Raw genomic sequence first — 15,971 nt, 5'->3', positions numbered from 1 at the left:
CCGAAAGCAGAGGAATTTAGTAACTATCGGGGTAGAATCCTCCAGTGACGGCTTAACGGATGGTTACGGTTCTAAAACCGCAGGACGTTTCCAGAGGTACTTGTAAATCATTTTCATGTTTCTCTTTCGGAATAATGACCTGAGTTTCTCTGTTCTCATCAAGCCCATGCTGCCTTGGTGTATCTTCGCTGTGCGTGGAGCTACCGTGGCCAATTTGGCTAACAACGACAACAGTAATGAAAATCCGCATACCTGTACGAAAGCTCTCGTCGCGATTTTGTAGTTTGAAAACCGCCTTGCAGTAATTGGAGAACCTGAATAATTCAACAACATGGTAATTTGCCACAAATCCATGCTCCTTGGTATGCCGTTACACATGAAGCATACCTTACCTTGCCTGATCTCTCTAGTTGACGTTCATCATGTTCCCTTAATTAAATGCCTTTCGTATTGAAACGAACCGTATCCGCTGAGTTCTATCGAAGCGTGAGGAAGGTTAATGATTATCTGTACTATAAATATGTATGCAAGAGGATGAAATGTCTGTCGTTCTCTGTCAATCCCGTTTGCATCGATTCACACATATACTATTTCGAAGTCGACCCACGGATCAACTTCTCATGTTTTCGAGTTGTTTTTCTTTCTCTACGACTCCTCGAATCTTGTTGGCATGGCCTGCAAATAAGGTCCGTTGATAGATGTTCTACTTCTCATTGTTATTGGCACCTCTTTGAGGGTCTAGCTAAGAAATGCATGTTGAAATCATTGCTATTGCCACCGTTTCTCCAGGTGACGAAGTAGCTTCCGTGGGAGCCGCTTGTTGTAGTGAGTGCCGTTCCCTGGAAATGCCTCATTATGTGGTTGTGCAGCACCCTCCTAAGTTGCTCATCTATGACTCTCGCTTACATACAGAAAATCGGGTTCCTAAGGGCTTGGCGTTTGACGATGATTCCGTAATAAAGTCGTCACGCTCGCGATTGGTGATTAACTAACTTCCACAAAACAATTACGTCATATTAGTCGCGCAGAAACATGGGGAGACAATGTTGTGATCGCGAACATTTAGTGTTGCGTGTAAAGTGATGGAAGCAAATCGATCACTCTTTGAATCCAAGTCTACATAAAGTGAGACAGAGGACACGTTAGCCGACAGGCTAATCAGGCGTTCTAGTACGCTTTTCCACTTCGGTAATACAGGCGTCAACTGTCGGCATGGATGTTCCACCAGAAGCTCTCCCTTTTTGCGATTTGGTAGGATGTGGTATTACTCTTTTCCCTGGTACTGTTAACCTCTAATTCTATCATTATTTTGAGATTCTAATGGGCACCAGGTTCAAACATATTCAACTGCCGACAGATCCTTGAGGCCTCTGAAAAAAATCATCTTCTGCGCCTCGGATCTCACACCAAAACAACCCAATTTTTCGGTTAAAAACAAGTGTATTCAATCCCTGAATATATGTCTGTAGTCGACGGTGACCTATCCTCCATCGCCGAGGATTTGATTTGCGATAATGGAGCAAATTTGTCGAAGGAATTGACTGGAAAGCCATACCTAAGCCAGCGTTACTTGGGAGTCTCGATGGCAGACGATGGAAAGGCCGGAAGTGTGCCATCACTTGACTCCACAACCCTATTCGGCCTCTGGAGTACCAGCCGGACCCTCTGTGTTATCCGTTACGAAACCCCGGGCCTCCAAAGACACTTTCAATGTTGACTTCATTGTGGCGGCAAAGAGGCTTCCTCCGTGGGAGGAGAATAATCCTTCAGTACGAGGCACATTCGCCGAATTCTTCGCAAGATGGGGCACGGACATTGCTCTGGGTTACTCTCTCGGTGCAAGGTATCAATTACAAATCACAAGACCAGACGCATCTAGCGAATCGAAGAATAACTTTCGCACACACATTGATACGGAATTTGCACCAATTATTGGGAAGGATGAGGGGCCGAAGGATACAACCCAGTACAGGGAATATTTAGGACGACTTGATAGAGGATTTTGCGTCTTGGGAGGACATCCACAAATCGCAGATGCTCTGGCTCGGAACCCGACCGAGCGTAGGCTATTCGATAATTGGTTAAGGAGCATAGATTTGGGGGAGCAGAACGACATCATCAACAATCAAGTTGGAAATATCTGCAATCTCTTCACCGGAAGTCCCATTCAAGAATACATGCTTATAGGAAAGAAACTCGAACTGGCCTGGAAGTTCCACTCAAGGCTTCTTACCGCTACCGGTATATTTAAGGTAATGGAATCAGTGGAGCAACAGATCGGGTGAGTTGGTGTGGAATTCGGGGTGTCCCTGGTACCAGCATGCATGCGACTGCTCGTCCAGGGAGTGTCATCTTAGAAAATACGCGGACTATGTTTAACGTCCGGAGCTCATCTGGTGACCAGGCTGAGTGCGATATTATTCTGAGTGCCCCTCCCGCAACTCCCCTTGAGGTAACCCTAGTACCATCCAAGGAGGGAATATTTCTCGAAAATCCTTTTGTATTTGACTTACGCTTACAGCTTTATCCTGAGGGTCTGTTAGGAGCTATAACAATAATCTTGGGCGATAAAGTGAACGAAGGGAAAGTCACTATACCGAACTTGGCCGCAATAGGTGATTATACCGCAGAATGATCATGAATTGATACATACACGAGGATGAGAAACCCAAATGGATGTTGAGCTTGAAGCGATGAATCTACAAATGAGGATTCAAGTTTGCATGCAGATTTGTGATGATGAGGAGCTATATTGTATGCATAATCTTTATGAGTAATTTCTATCAGAATCGCAACCGAAAGGACACAAGTACATACTAGATAGCTGACCAAAACGCCAGCGGCGACCGGCGACCCAGGCACTGCACTACAAATACTCGAGCTCCACTTGCTCAGGAACAACGGTATAGGACGCTCAGCAAGATTTGAAACTCTGATGAATGGAAGAAAGACATCAGAAATATATTCGCACCATTGCTATGGCGGAGGGACGCTATGGATGCAAGAGGTTGACTATCTGAAACGGCTATGAAGAAAACCATTAGCGAAGGTTGATCTACAGTATCAGATAAATAGGAAGGCAATGCTCTTCTTCAGTAATTGCTAAGTCTCGGGGTTGAGATCTGATATACCGGCAGTTGAATATCCGAGTCAAAAGAAGGGTTATGAACCGTAGAATGCTAGACCCATGAAGTCCTGTACAGTACTGTCGGGGTACGGTGGACAACCACGCCGAACCGTGGCTTAACTAGTTTCGTGTTGTTCCCCAGCTTGTCTAGCCATTCGACGTTGTTGCGGGCTGCTTCCGCCGACTCTACATTCTCGAATCGGATCACATATCCCGTTTTGGTGGTGCCCACCCCGGAAACCTGGACTTCCTGTGTCGACGGTGCGTTCAACAGCGCCGCGCGGATATGAGCGTTCGCAGACTCTGTTGAGAGGTACCGGCCCAAGATGTTTCATTTTCGTTGCCTCTCAGGTCCAGAAAGGAGCGCTGGGTGCTAATTCGGACGCAATTCTGATCCTTGTCCGTTTCTGGAACGATGCCTTCAAGATCTGGAATTGGTCCTTAGAAGTGAACCCTCTCCCCGCTGCGGCATCTCAATTTCGATGGAGATGTCATGGCAATGCAGCCAGGCAGCAATATCCTTACCTGAGCTGTGGATCGGCAACCGTAATTTAGGGTTCCAGTGAAAGGGGTGAGTCAGCGAGAATCTCGGGGCTTTTTCAAAATTTTTCGCGGGGAAATTTTAAACCAGGCGCCACCCAGCCCATACATTTCCCAACCTCATACTCACTTCCCAAGATGTTAAGGATGCAATATATCTCGGACCGCGTACCGCGCCTGGGCAGGGGTCTTGAATAGCCTTCACTTACACCTACAAAAGAGTCTCATCGTCAAAAGTTCTCTCGCCTGCCTCTCACTTCATTCGATCTTGATTTTGGCACCGGGTTTGAGCTTTAATTCTCTGCCTTTATAGTATTTTCCGGCGGTTGTCCGGGTCAGGGTCAACAAGACACGTAGTCTGACTCCACCGGGCTTTGATTGTTATTGTACTCGGTCGTCCAGTCATCAATCTCTCTCGTAAGCTACGATACGATCACGGCATGGGTTGAGATCCGAGGTTTCTTGCAAATCGAATTTCCAAGCCTTGTGCTAGGTACGGAATTATCAGTGCTATGGGCCAGGAACAATGCATCGGCGTCAGGTCAAGCTAGAGACGTGGCCTCAAATCCTGGCATTAATATGTCTTCCCGTCGCATCCAGCTTGCATTCTTCAGATGTTACAACGAATGGCTACACAGACCGTCGCTCCAGGAATGTATTATTTCGGTAGCCTCCAGCTTTACACGCCAACGTCCTAATTACACCTTTGAGATTCTCATGCAGTGTCACTGAGCCTGGTGAATGGGTATATCAAACGAAACGCTACTTGTAGGCAACTGGTTTATAAACATGGTATATGCCGTCAAAGCGACGACGCACGCCGATTCCAGTGCACATGTATACCACTCTCTGCCCCAAGAACCGGATCCAGATCTGCATTTCTCACCCTCCACACCTCCTCATACGCGCCAACATGCTGCCCGCCCTCCGCCCACCCCCAGCTCATCCCCCTGGGATACGCGCCCGTCATTGTGAAACCCTGCACCTGTAATTGCCCAACAAAACTCCTCGGATCATCCGCCTCAATATTATGCGCCCCTCCACCGGTCAACACGTCGGATCAAGATCCTTGGCTCTGCGATCAAAAGATTTATGCGTCACTCCAGCCGGGATAACAAACAAATCCCCTGCCTCAACCTCTAAGAACACACTCCCGTCTTCAAAATGCGTCCCCGGAGTCCCGTAGGTATGCTTCTGGGGATCATCTGTGAGATCCGTGGTACCCCATCTGATCGTTCCCGGGCCTGAGAGGACGACCATAACCTCGTGCGTGGCCGGATGGTAGCGCGACCGCTGAGTGTTGCCGTAGGTGGTGACCCATTGCACGTCCCAGCCGTTCTTGGTGAATGTGTCGTAGGCGAGGGTGATGTCGACGTTGCCGTTGCGGAGGAAGCAGTTCTTGTAAAGGAGGAGGGGTTTCGGGGAGTTAGGGACTAGCGGGGTCGGTTTGATGTTGTAGGGGATTATTGTTGGTGTTGATTGAGAAGTGGCCATTGTGACTGAAGTTGGAATGTTAACGCGTGTGCAGTAGTGGGAGTTCTTCGCGAAGTTGGATTCTTGGGAAAGGTGTTAAGTGTTATTTGAGGTCAAGCGTGGCTATCTCAGCTATGACGTTTACCCCGCATCTTCTGGTGTGTCGGGATGCATTATCTCGGCCATTTTGGCCGGTGTCTCCGACTGCCTCTACGGCAGCATTCATAGTGTCACTGCGATACTGGAGAAGACTCGAGATTGCATTTATAGGAACAACTAACGAACTCAAACGCCGGCCAATTACACTCGACACACTGTCTCAAAAACTGCTGATACTTGGGGAACACCCCCCCCTCCCCCCCAATATAGTTGAGCGCCTCCCTCCGCTTCCCAGGCACATTCCACCCATATACCAGCTCGTCTTATTATGCGACGGTAACGTCCGATAACACGCCTCATCCGTAAGACGCGCCCACTCGAGCTCACTCTCCGGCCTTACGTTGACGGTCGACAATCCGTGCTCGCCCATATGCACCATCGTCTGGATAATCCAATCGGCCTGTATCTCCGAGATAAGCGGCCCGTTCGCGAACGCCGTGGGGCTCTGTGGAGCGTAGAGGAAGAAGAGGTTTGGGAAGCCTGAGGTTGCCATTCCGAGGTATGTTCGTGCGCCCATGGCCCATTCGCCGTTTAGGGTCTGGCCGTGTGTGCCGTCGATGTTCACACGAGCGAAACTTCCGGTGACGGCGTCGAAGCCCGTTGCGAGGATCAGCGCGTCGAGTTCGATCACTCTCCCATCCTGGAACTCGATTCCGTTTGAGACTACCCGTGAAATGGGATTCTTCTTTAGCGCGACAAGCTCGACGTTCTCCTGCCCAGGCACCTCGTAGAACTTCTGCTCAAGCGACGGCCTCTTCGTCCTAAATGGATACGGCGGGTCCCACGGCGCAAGATTCTCAATGAGCTCGGGATCATCTGCCGGAAGCCGTGCCTGCACCTTGTCCCGCCAGAACGCGTAGAAGAGATGGTTCGACGCCAGATCCGTCATGAAATGCGCGTAATTCCCATGCGCAGGGGCAAACCCGCCCATCGCCCACAGCTTCTCGTAGACCGCGAGTCGCTGCTCGGGCGTATTGTCTGATGCGTTCCGCTCGATGCACGGGTAATCAGATCCCGTTTGCGAGAGGTGCATGGCTGCGAATTTGTCGCGGTAGTTCGATTTATCAAGGGGAACCTCGAGGGCTCGTTGGCGCATGGGCAGAGCGCAGTTGGGAGACCGTTGCAGGACGACCATTGATCCCACCTGTGGACCGAGCTCTTGGATGATTTGCACGCCCGTTGCACCGGTGCCCATCACACCAGCGCGCTTCCCTGTGAAGTCGACGTGCGTCTTTGGCCACTCGGCCGTATGTCACATGATGCCCTTAAAGGTTTCCAGCCCCTCAATCTCTGGAACAAACTTCTTCGCGGCAAATCCCATCGCCGGTAAGAGGTACCTCGCCTCAGCAACACTCTCCACCCCATCTCTGATCCTTGTAACCACACTCCAAATCCCCCGGATATTATCCCACCTCGCATCCGTCACCCTTGTTCCAAAACTAATATCCTTACTCAAGCCCCACTTGCTATCCACAAACTCAAAATACCGCACGATCTCCTCTTGCCCCGGGTAGAGCTGCGACCATTCCCACTCAGACCAGATCTCCGGGTCCGAGAACTCGTAGAAGGGCACGGGCGTGTCGACACTTGCGCTGGGATACCGGTTGTGCCACCAGACGCCGCCGAGGCCATGGCCTTCTTCGAAGGCGTGCACGGTAGGGAAACCGGACCCTACTCCGGAGTTGAGTATCTCGGCCTTGGTGGCTTCTCAAGCTTTAACATAATAGGGTTAGAGCCAAGCGGCTGCCAAAAATAAATTTGCCTTTGCAAACTTGCGCTGGTACACAAATTCAAGTTGGGGAGCGGCATGAATTCATGTTTTGTGATTCAAGTTTTACGAAGTTCCTTCAAAGGAGTGATTAAAGATAAATCCAATTATAATTTATAATTTATAAGGTTACCCCATTACTTGGGGAAGTAAAGCAACCGGAGGAATTCCCAATCATACGCCAAACCCATCCAGCGGCCAAGCCAGACAATGCGAATCTAGGGAATTCGCAAGGTCAATCAATTGGCCTGGGCTAAGTTCAAAATGCGCCCCGAAGCCAGTTTCTACTCCGAAATCTATTTGCTCGTTTGGGCCGGCTGAAGAGATAAGGGGATCCATTTCTAGACTGCGCCCAGGTGCCGGGCCGGATAGGGCGGTTGTAGCTGTGGAGAGGGGCATAGAGACCAGTTGAGCGAGCTCCTCGTCTAGACGTTGCAGTTCGCACTTCATGAGCCCTAAAACCCTGGAGAGGCCCCCTAATACGAAAAACTCTAAGGCGCCAACGGCCTATTTCAAGCTCAAGTGGACTAATATCAAAGAGGAAGAAAATCACTCATGCCGAGATGGTACCAATTGGATTACACGAACAAATCTGATCGAAATAACCAGTGAGGAACTGGCTACTTCAGAGTCACGGTGGCCTGGGAGAAACAGGAGGCACGTTACAATAACTGGGAGAAAGAATTACCTATTGGAACTCCAAGTCGCTCGCCCACGCCGTGTCCACTGGACGTCTGGCAAAGAGCAAAGCGGGAAAGGAGCTGTCCCGTAAGAGGACAATCTAGGGACATGATGCAGCGAGAGGCTTTAGCCGGAAGGACTATGTGGAAAGGATGACCAACAGCATGGCCTTGGATAAGACAGATATGCCTGCACGCGTGAAAGCAGTAGCCTTGATTGAAGCCGAGTATACGGTCTATAAGGGCCATTTCTTAGTGAACAGAGGCGTGGAGGTGGACTAAGTAGATAGCATTGACTGGGTTAATATTGCTGGTGATGTGCTCTCTAAGATTGGCTGGATGGTCTGTTTGGTATTAGGCTTTCTGTTTAGAAGAAGATTGATGGCCGAGGAAGAATGAGAAGAAGATTGATACATTCGTTCTTCTGTTTTAGATGATAGCTTGCTGGATTATGAGTAATCTGAAATTGAGATGTTTACAGTACTACAGTGGAAAGATAGTCTAGTCATACTAGATTCTGTGGCATGAGGTTTTTCTGGAATATGCTTAGCTATTGTACCGGTAATAAGTCAGTTTGAGAATTGTTCTGCTCATCATCTTGCTTGATGGAAATGAAATCCCATGTACATTATAAGCATCGGTCCTTGTTCGATGAACCCGGATAGACTATTCTCTTTGTTTGGCTATCTTTTGTTGCCAAATCCCTCGATTAGCTCTAACATGGCATACTATAGTACTCGTTAGTATCTAATTGAGACTCCACTACCGACCCTTCCAAGCGTTGTGCACCTCGCCTCTGCCCTTAATAGCATACGCTTTTTACGCTCTTTACGTCCGGTCTGATAACGCCCGACCATAACGCCCGACCACTTTGGACTTCTGCTCCGCTCCTTCCAAGCTCACAGGTGACTGAACCACGAGCCTACGCCCAGTTTAGACCTAAGCGCCGGGCGAATCACACGAGAGCGGCTTCACACTTGGTCGCTCGTGCACCCTGGGGTGTATGTCCTAGCTCATACTATAATCCTGATGTAACATATTGGTATACAAATGAAGGATACGGAAGGTTAGTCTGATACCAAGTATAATACGCATGCATGTTACCGGAAAATCTTTAGGATACCATAACCAAACTGGGCATTGCCTGCCAAGATAGCGGGAAAAAGTAGCACCAGGTTTCAGCTTTCCTTAGTAATGTACACAGTATTACTTAGGCAAATAAGTGATCATTGTTCGGAGACACAAATCGCGAGAGTTCCATGCGTCTGCATAGCAATGCGTCAAACATACATTACTCAAACTGAAAAAGAAGACGCCGTTGGTTGGTGCCTATACTTGACATCGGCTGAGACTCGTCCCGTTACCACGAATCAAAGGTGTCCTCTCAGATACAGGCGCGGACGTCGAATAAATATCCGCGGTATTGTCATTGGCGGCCGTTTCTTCGACGACTGTGGGCGGCATAGAGGTATAGGGGGGTTTGGAGTTACGGCGGGACTGGAAAAAAACCTGGGGATGCTTGTGTATTATATGCCTCAGTCGCCCCCCTCGGACCCTCCTCATGAATGCAAGTTGATCGCTAATTTCCTTGCGTCCCAGATCTCGACTGTAAAATCGGCTTTTTCTGGAAGCGTCTAGCCGAGAACGTTTCATGCGGGGCCAGATATATGAAATAGACTTGGAGATGACTGTATCCGGGATCAGGCGAATCAATCCCCCTACCGGTATGGCAAAAGCTCCAAGCAAAATGCTCACTGCCCACTGGGAGGGCTGGTCAAGTCGCTGCACGGAAAAGGCTTTCCCACCCACGGAGACGATCAAGACCTGCCCGCCGATGATGATGACCTGGATGATAATAAACCACGTATTGCGTAGGATACCCTCCATAATATTTGTCCGATTGTCAATCCGGCGGCAGCTGCCGAGGTCAGTCAGTGAGTAACACTGCCAGGAGGGAAACCTGCTCTTACTTGTACTGATTGAATACCTGCATGAAGACAAAAGTGTTGAACACCACTGTCTGCATACACCTGCTATTCCACTCTGGGAAGATGAAATGTCCATCAAAATACAGGAAGAGCGTCACAGCCAGTTGATAGACGGCTTGACCAACGATCATCTTCCACATTGTCAAGGTTATTAGCGGCGCAGATTTGGGATCAGGTTTGCGATTGAGAACGTAAGACGAAGGAGGATCGGTCGCTATAGCAAGATTAGGCACTCACTTTAAATCCAAAACATAGGAGAGAATATACCAAGTGCAAGAGCAGCGAAGGTGTCCATGATGAGATTGACCCACAACAGCTGCACTGCGCTGAGTACAGAATCCGCATCATTACTGGTAACAGCAGAAATAAATGTAAGAGCGACAGCAGTGACGTTGACGGTTATTTGGAACTGAAAACATGATTAATTTCTGACCTTACAGGCAGTTGATGGTGACTTTACCTGCAGAAATTTTCTGATGGCATCATTCACCGTGCGTCCCCATGCTATCGCTTTGACAATTGATGCGAAATTGTCGTCCATTATGATAATGTCTGACGCCTCCTTAGCAACTTCAGTGCCTGTGATACCCATTGCAAAGCCGACATCAGCCGTCTTAAGTGCCTGCGCGTCATTTGTCCCATCCCCAGTCACGGCGACAGTCTCGCCAAGTCTCTTGAGGTAGCCGACCAACATCTTCTTGTCGTCTGGACTTGACCGCGCGATGACCTGCAGATTTGGGATGAGCTCGTCCATCCGATCATGGCTCAGCTGGCGGAATTCAGGCCCTTCGATAGCGATTCCACCAGGCGTGTAGATGCCGCACTGCTGAGCGATGGCTTTGGCTGTGGTAATACTGTCGCCAGTCACCATCCTGACGAACACTCCAGCGCGCTGACACTGGCGGACTGCGTCAGGGACTCCTTCACGGACAGGGTCCTGGATGCCGAAGATGCCTAGCATCGTCATGTTTTTGAAAACTGGCTCAAAGTCTGCCATTTCGCCGTCACTTTCAAGCGTTGATGTCCCATAAGGCGGCCATCTTTCGAAGTCACGATGCACAAGCGCAATACATCTCAGAGAACGAGACGCATAATCGGTAATAATGGTATCTAGCGCGGCTCTATACTCCCCGGAGAGTGGGACATCCTCCAGACCATTGCTTGCATGCTGTATGACCTGTGACGATTGACGTAGTAAGATCTCTGCAGCACCTTTAACGAGCATCCGATACTTTCCACAATCCATCCGAAAGACTACGGCCATACATTTGCGACTTGAGTCGAACGGAAAGATCTGCACAATATTCACATTCGCTCTCTCCTCGCTCACTGGCCGAAGCCCGAGTTGGTCTCGCGCGAATGACAGAAACGCCGTCTCCGTCTTAGATCCGATAAACGTCGTTACTCCGTCACGCTCAGCCTCGAACGCAGTCGAATTGAGCACGATCGATTGCAATAGATGGTTTCTGATTGATGATGAAAGTCTAGATACAAACTCTGAGGCTGAAAGAATTGCAGGGCCTCGTGTGCTGGCCGCCGTATTGTTCGATTGCTCATCGAATCGTGACATGGTGCCTAGAGTCGCGGCCACGACGCTCATCTTGTTCTCGGTGAGCGTCCCAGTCTTGTCGGAGCAAATGGTCGTGGCATTTCCCATGGTCTCACATGCACGCAGCAAGCGCACGAGGTTGTTGTCCTGGATCATCCTTGTTGTTGCAAAGGCAAGAGCGAGGGTGACAGCCAATGGCAGCCCTTCAGGCACTGCTACGACGACAATGGTGACCGCCACGATGAAAATCCGTAGAAAGGCCTGGCCTTTGGCCTCTGCACCGCCATCAATATCCTTGAGGCGGACCAGAAATTTGATGAATAGCACCACAAACAGTATCAGGCCTGCGGTAAGGCCGACCTTGGCAATATAATCTGCCAGCACATTGAGCTTGACCTGCAGCGGGGTGATCTCGGTCTCATCCTGGAGAGACATCATGGTTCGGCCGTAGGTCGAGTGAATGCCAGTAGCAGTGACCAGGAAAGTCCCCATACCCTCTTCAACCTTGGACCCCGAGACGATAAACGGGTCCAGTCCCTTCAAGTCTTCGTTCTGCTCAACTGCCCGATACGCTTTGTCGCCTGGGATCTTCCGCAGGAGGCTTGACTCTCCTGTGACTGAAGACTCATCACATTTAACTCCATGCCCGTCAATCAGGATCCCATCGGCTGGGATTATATCGCCCGGTTCCAGGCACATCACGTCCCCGACCATGATATCATAGGTCGACAGCTGCGCCATCTTCCCTGATCGGATGACCTTCACATATCGATCCTCTTTCTTTTGGTTAAGCTTCGCGAATTGCCGTTCTTTCTGCCAGTCATTCGCCGCACCGACGGCGACGACTACAACGATGGCGACGACGATCGCTGCTCCCTCCACCCATTCCACCCCCGTTCCTCGCACAGATTGCGGAATACCCACGGCGAGGGAGACGACAGCGGCAATTGATAGCAGGATTAGCACCTTATCATTGTACGCGATCCACACGAGCTCCCAAATTGATTTCAGTTTCTTCTTCGGAAGCTTATTGATTCCGAACACCCTTCGCCGATCCACGAATCTGTCCTGTGGCTGCTTGACTGCCAGTCCTTCTACGCTGGCCAGTTGTGGTGGCATGAAGGATTGTGCAACCACCCCGTCAGTGCCCACCGTGCCATCCAACACTGTCTCATCCATGCTCAAGCCGCTCCGCACATCGGTTCGGAGACCTTTTTCCAACGCTCTTAACCCGCCAAAAGCGCCAAAAGCGCCTACACACTTGGGGCTGATGAGTTTATTGAGCTGGCCCGGTGAGAAGGCGAACTTATTGTTCTCCACTTCCGAGTCGGACTCCCCGCTAGGTTCCGGTCCGAGAGAGTCACCATCACCGTGATTGTCTCCATCGAGATGGCTACGAGACGACGTGCGCACAATGGTGTCTCCATGGTTACTCGATGCTGGCATGTTGTTCTCTGGATGTGCTGACTGACCACGAGGTGGTGTTGAGGGCACAGAAAGAAAGGGAGGACGGGGATCGGTTATGGTAATTTTACTTTCCCGTTAAAAATGTTCGTGTGGTGACAAAAGTCATATGCCCAATGTTGATAGGACTCACAGGTATGAATCCCTAGCGTAACTTTTTCTATAATCCAAGACCTTTCCTCAATGCATCTTGTGATTTAAGCTGAAAAGAAGTAAACGGTAAAGAAGATTGAGGAGTTAACAAGATCCCGAAGGATTTAATATGGCCGGGGGGTTGCACACTTATCAGATTTGCCCCCGTTTGACTCGCTGCATCTGTTTCCTTGGAAACGCTTCATATGGTACTACAACTTTAAAAGCGAACTACGAGCGCTAACGCGAAATGGGCTCTAGATTGCGATGATATAGAGTTTCCCTTTTTTGCCCTTTCTTCTTTTCCTTTCTCGTTGGATATAATGTGTAGCAAATGAAAATGAAAAGGTGTTCTACTATGTCATGAGATAAGGACGGGTCATAATGACATAAGACATGGTGGCGCTCCACTACACCCCTCCTTATTCTCTGCTTTCATTTGGTCTCGCCTCATCTCTGCGAGTTCAAATGCTTAGCTGTCCGTTGTGTACTCTCCATGGGTTTCCAGTTACTGTTCATTTAAGAGGGGCAACTGACAAATATAATTAAAGCGAACGGAGGGTTTCAGAGTGACCTGAGAGAATACACGGCAATACACGACAATACACGAGAATCTCGGGTTCTCCACACCACTACTACATTTGACTAGAGACGTTGTTATAATGATCTGAAGATTTTATTTCTGTTCAAAAGGAAAAAACCATTATAATATTCTAATTGTCCACCTGCGGTTGAATGGCAGATATGTAATTTTCATCAGTATGTGTCCTATCCTGAAATGATCTAGATATATGCTCTTTTATCAGTAAAATGCAGGGGTTTATTAGCAAGAGAATGTCAACTATTACTTGAAACTTCAATCTGCCTATATATAAACTTTAAAGGACACATTATAAAGCCAACAGGGCTATGCTTGAGCACGAATTCAGAATGTCTAATGATAGTAGAGCTATCCCAATAAGGTTATGTTAGGGTAAAATCCTGAAGGAGTTCGGTTAGAAGTCTCTTTACTTGATTCCAACAGAATTTGCAGATCTTATAGGGATAATCATTTTTATAATAATACTATAACCTTGGTGGTTTCGGCATTAGGTTAGACTGTGCCCAACTACTGGTGATAGAGGGGATGTTGTGTGGCAGTATATCAAGCTACAAAGTATGAAAGATTATGAAGCTTGGCGGCGGAGGATGTTCATAAACTGTCATACAGATAATGAGGCCGAATTTCTGGAGGATGGTTACTTGGCAGCCGTAAATTTTTATTTATGTCGTTTGCTGCCCAATATTTCGTAATTCTTTTCACTTGTAGTATCGGTCATCTGGATGCCTGATCAAGGCGTTTATACTTACGTCTGTCATTTTCCAACGTAATAGTTTAATTATTTGCATTGGCATATTTACAAATAGGAAATTTGTAAACAACCTTCATCAAAAGGAGGAACAAACTAACCAATGGAAAAGGGTGGTCATAAGATGCATATAAGCGTCCGTTCAATCTATAGCAATTGTAACGAATGTTTGGACAGGTCAACAGCAAGGAATATGTGTACCGCATAACAACTGGTATCATTGTTGCGTGTGAGGGATAATCACCTGAGTCTAATACTAGAGACCGGCAAGCCATCTATATAAAGAGCCTGGGTTCCTTCAAAGTTTGATCCTGCTTTTCTCCCAAACCTCTGCTTTTATAGCTCTCGCTGTTTCACTCTTCAGAGCACTTTCAATAAGCCTCTTTTTCCGGACCATGGCAAATGAAGCGGGAAGTACAAATTACCTGAGGCAAATGGCTTGAGAACAGCCTGGCTTTTCTGGAGAGGGATGGATTACTAAAAATACTGTGTGGGTGCTCTCTTCCTCGGTTAGGTCCATTAAATCATCATATGTTATATTCGACGGGAAAGAGTACCTTCCATAGCCTTACCTGGTAAATTATTTCGAGTTTCTATCAACCGATAAAGCCGTCAAGGCCAAGTATATGTGCTAATTTATCAACGTATAACGCAAATTTTCGTTAACAAATGGTAGCGTAGCTAAGCTTACTTTTGATGCCATAGCTGCCTGCGTACTAGTGTTGGCATTCCATTATCTCCACTTAATCTCATGGTTTCGCGGCCTGAAGAGCCCGATGGACCTCTTGTTCAGTGAGGAGTACGCAGAATCTCATCTATATTCCATATCGCCTGGAGTTTCTCAGGTCAATAGATATTGTACCCTGGTGAGAGCAACCTTCTGATACTTTTCCTGGCTCTTTGTTTTACTGGTGCTATGAACAGGTAGAATGGTGAGATATATATCATAAGTGATCTAAGACAGATTCCATTGATGCTTGCTGTTTAGATACCGCGGTAGAATGAGCTTCTACTGTCCTTCCGCTTTATCTATATATTCATATAGATGCGGGCAAGCAGGATATAAAGTATTGATATATTGTAATACAGAAGTAACAGCTGATTCTTATTTTTTTCTACTTTACTGGCAAATAAATCTTTAAGTTAAACTAAAGGCAAGACTGGTGCTTGTAAAAGCTCTAAATATTTATTTAATTATCTTGGACTCATTTATTCTTTATTAATTAGTATTTTACTCCCGGCCTCCAGCTCAGCAACACATGAATATAACTATAAAAGCTTAGTTTGCAAAACTTGTTATTATATATATAATTATATTTATCTGTCAGTATATACCATGGTAAATATAGTAAGTATGAGGTTGAGGAAGGAGAGCATGTAATATTATATTAATATGATTAGGTATCCAAAATAAATATATATTATTCAGAAAGGAAAGAGATTCGGCTTAGTATTAGAGAATATGAATTAACTATTATTTCAATATTACTTAGTACTTTATATCTAACAGTGACGGAACTGTATATAGAAATAATATTCACTATAGATCCAATAGCAAAACCCAGTAGGCTGGAATGGTTTTAGAAGATATCAGCCTAAAGTAACCAGAATAAGAGTTGTATAGTATATACACGGGTTAATGTACTTCTTTCTAAAGAGATATATCTCAGATAATATATAGGCGACAGTGATGAAGCCTTTACATGTGAAATGAAACTCGTATTAAAAGAACATTAATAGAA

The 15,971-nt window shown here is 47.5% G+C and overlaps 5 protein-coding genes across 5 annotated transcripts; 1 reads left to right on the top strand and 4 right to left on the bottom strand.

The window, feature by feature from the left end:
* Positions 1-1,592: 1,592 nt before the first annotated feature.
* AtWU_01544 (SpoC1-C1C protein fragment) lies at positions 1,593-2,285 on the top strand (the record flags this gene model as incomplete). The annotated part of the gene is made up of 1 exon (XM_035496658.1): positions 1,593-2,285. The coding sequence occupies one exon, from the start codon at positions 1,593-1,595 to the stop codon at positions 2,283-2,285; it is 693 nt and encodes a 230-aa protein (XP_035352551.1).
* A 2,429-nt stretch (positions 2,286-4,714) lies between these two features.
* Positions 4,715-5,161, bottom strand: AtWU_01543 (uncharacterized protein; the record flags this gene model as incomplete). Its single annotated transcript, XM_035496657.1, has 1 exon — positions 4,715-5,161. One exon carries the CDS (start codon positions 5,159-5,161, stop codon positions 4,715-4,717), a length of 447 nt encoding a protein of 148 aa, XP_035352550.1.
* Positions 5,162-5,459: 298 nt separating this feature from the next.
* On the bottom strand, positions 5,460-6,494 carry AtWU_01542 (FAD/NAD(P)-binding domain-containing protein; the record flags this gene model as incomplete). Its single annotated transcript, XM_035496656.1, has 1 exon — positions 5,460-6,494. One exon carries the CDS (start codon positions 6,492-6,494, stop codon positions 5,460-5,462), a length of 1,035 nt encoding a protein of 344 aa, XP_035352549.1.
* A 57-nt stretch (positions 6,495-6,551) lies between these two features.
* On the bottom strand, positions 6,552-7,108 carry AtWU_01541 (FAD/NAD(P)-binding domain-containing protein; the record flags this gene model as incomplete). The annotated part of the gene is made up of 2 exons (XM_035496655.1): positions 6,552-7,003; positions 7,072-7,108. The coding sequence occupies 2 exons, from the start codon at positions 7,106-7,108 to the stop codon at positions 6,552-6,554; spliced, it is 489 nt and encodes a 162-aa protein (XP_035352548.1).
* Positions 7,109-9,076: 1,968 nt separating this feature from the next.
* On the bottom strand, positions 9,077-12,730 carry AtWU_01540 (calcium ion P-type ATPase; the record flags this gene model as incomplete). Its single annotated transcript, XM_035496654.1, has 4 exons — positions 9,077-9,665; positions 9,718-9,949; positions 10,003-10,144; positions 10,196-12,730. The coding sequence occupies 4 exons, from the start codon at positions 12,728-12,730 to the stop codon at positions 9,077-9,079; spliced, it is 3,498 nt and encodes a 1,165-aa protein (XP_035352547.1).
* Between the last annotated feature and the right edge of the window lie 3,241 nt (positions 12,731-15,971).

Source organism: Aspergillus tubingensis (assembly GCF_013340325.1).
Source record: "Aspergillus tubingensis WU-2223L DNA, scaffold_3, whole genome shotgun sequence".
NCBI classification, from domain to species: Eukaryota; Fungi; Ascomycota; class Eurotiomycetes; order Eurotiales; family Aspergillaceae; genus Aspergillus; species Aspergillus tubingensis.
Note: the sequence above shows the minus strand (reverse complement) of the source record. Positions and strands in the feature narration are given on the sequence as shown.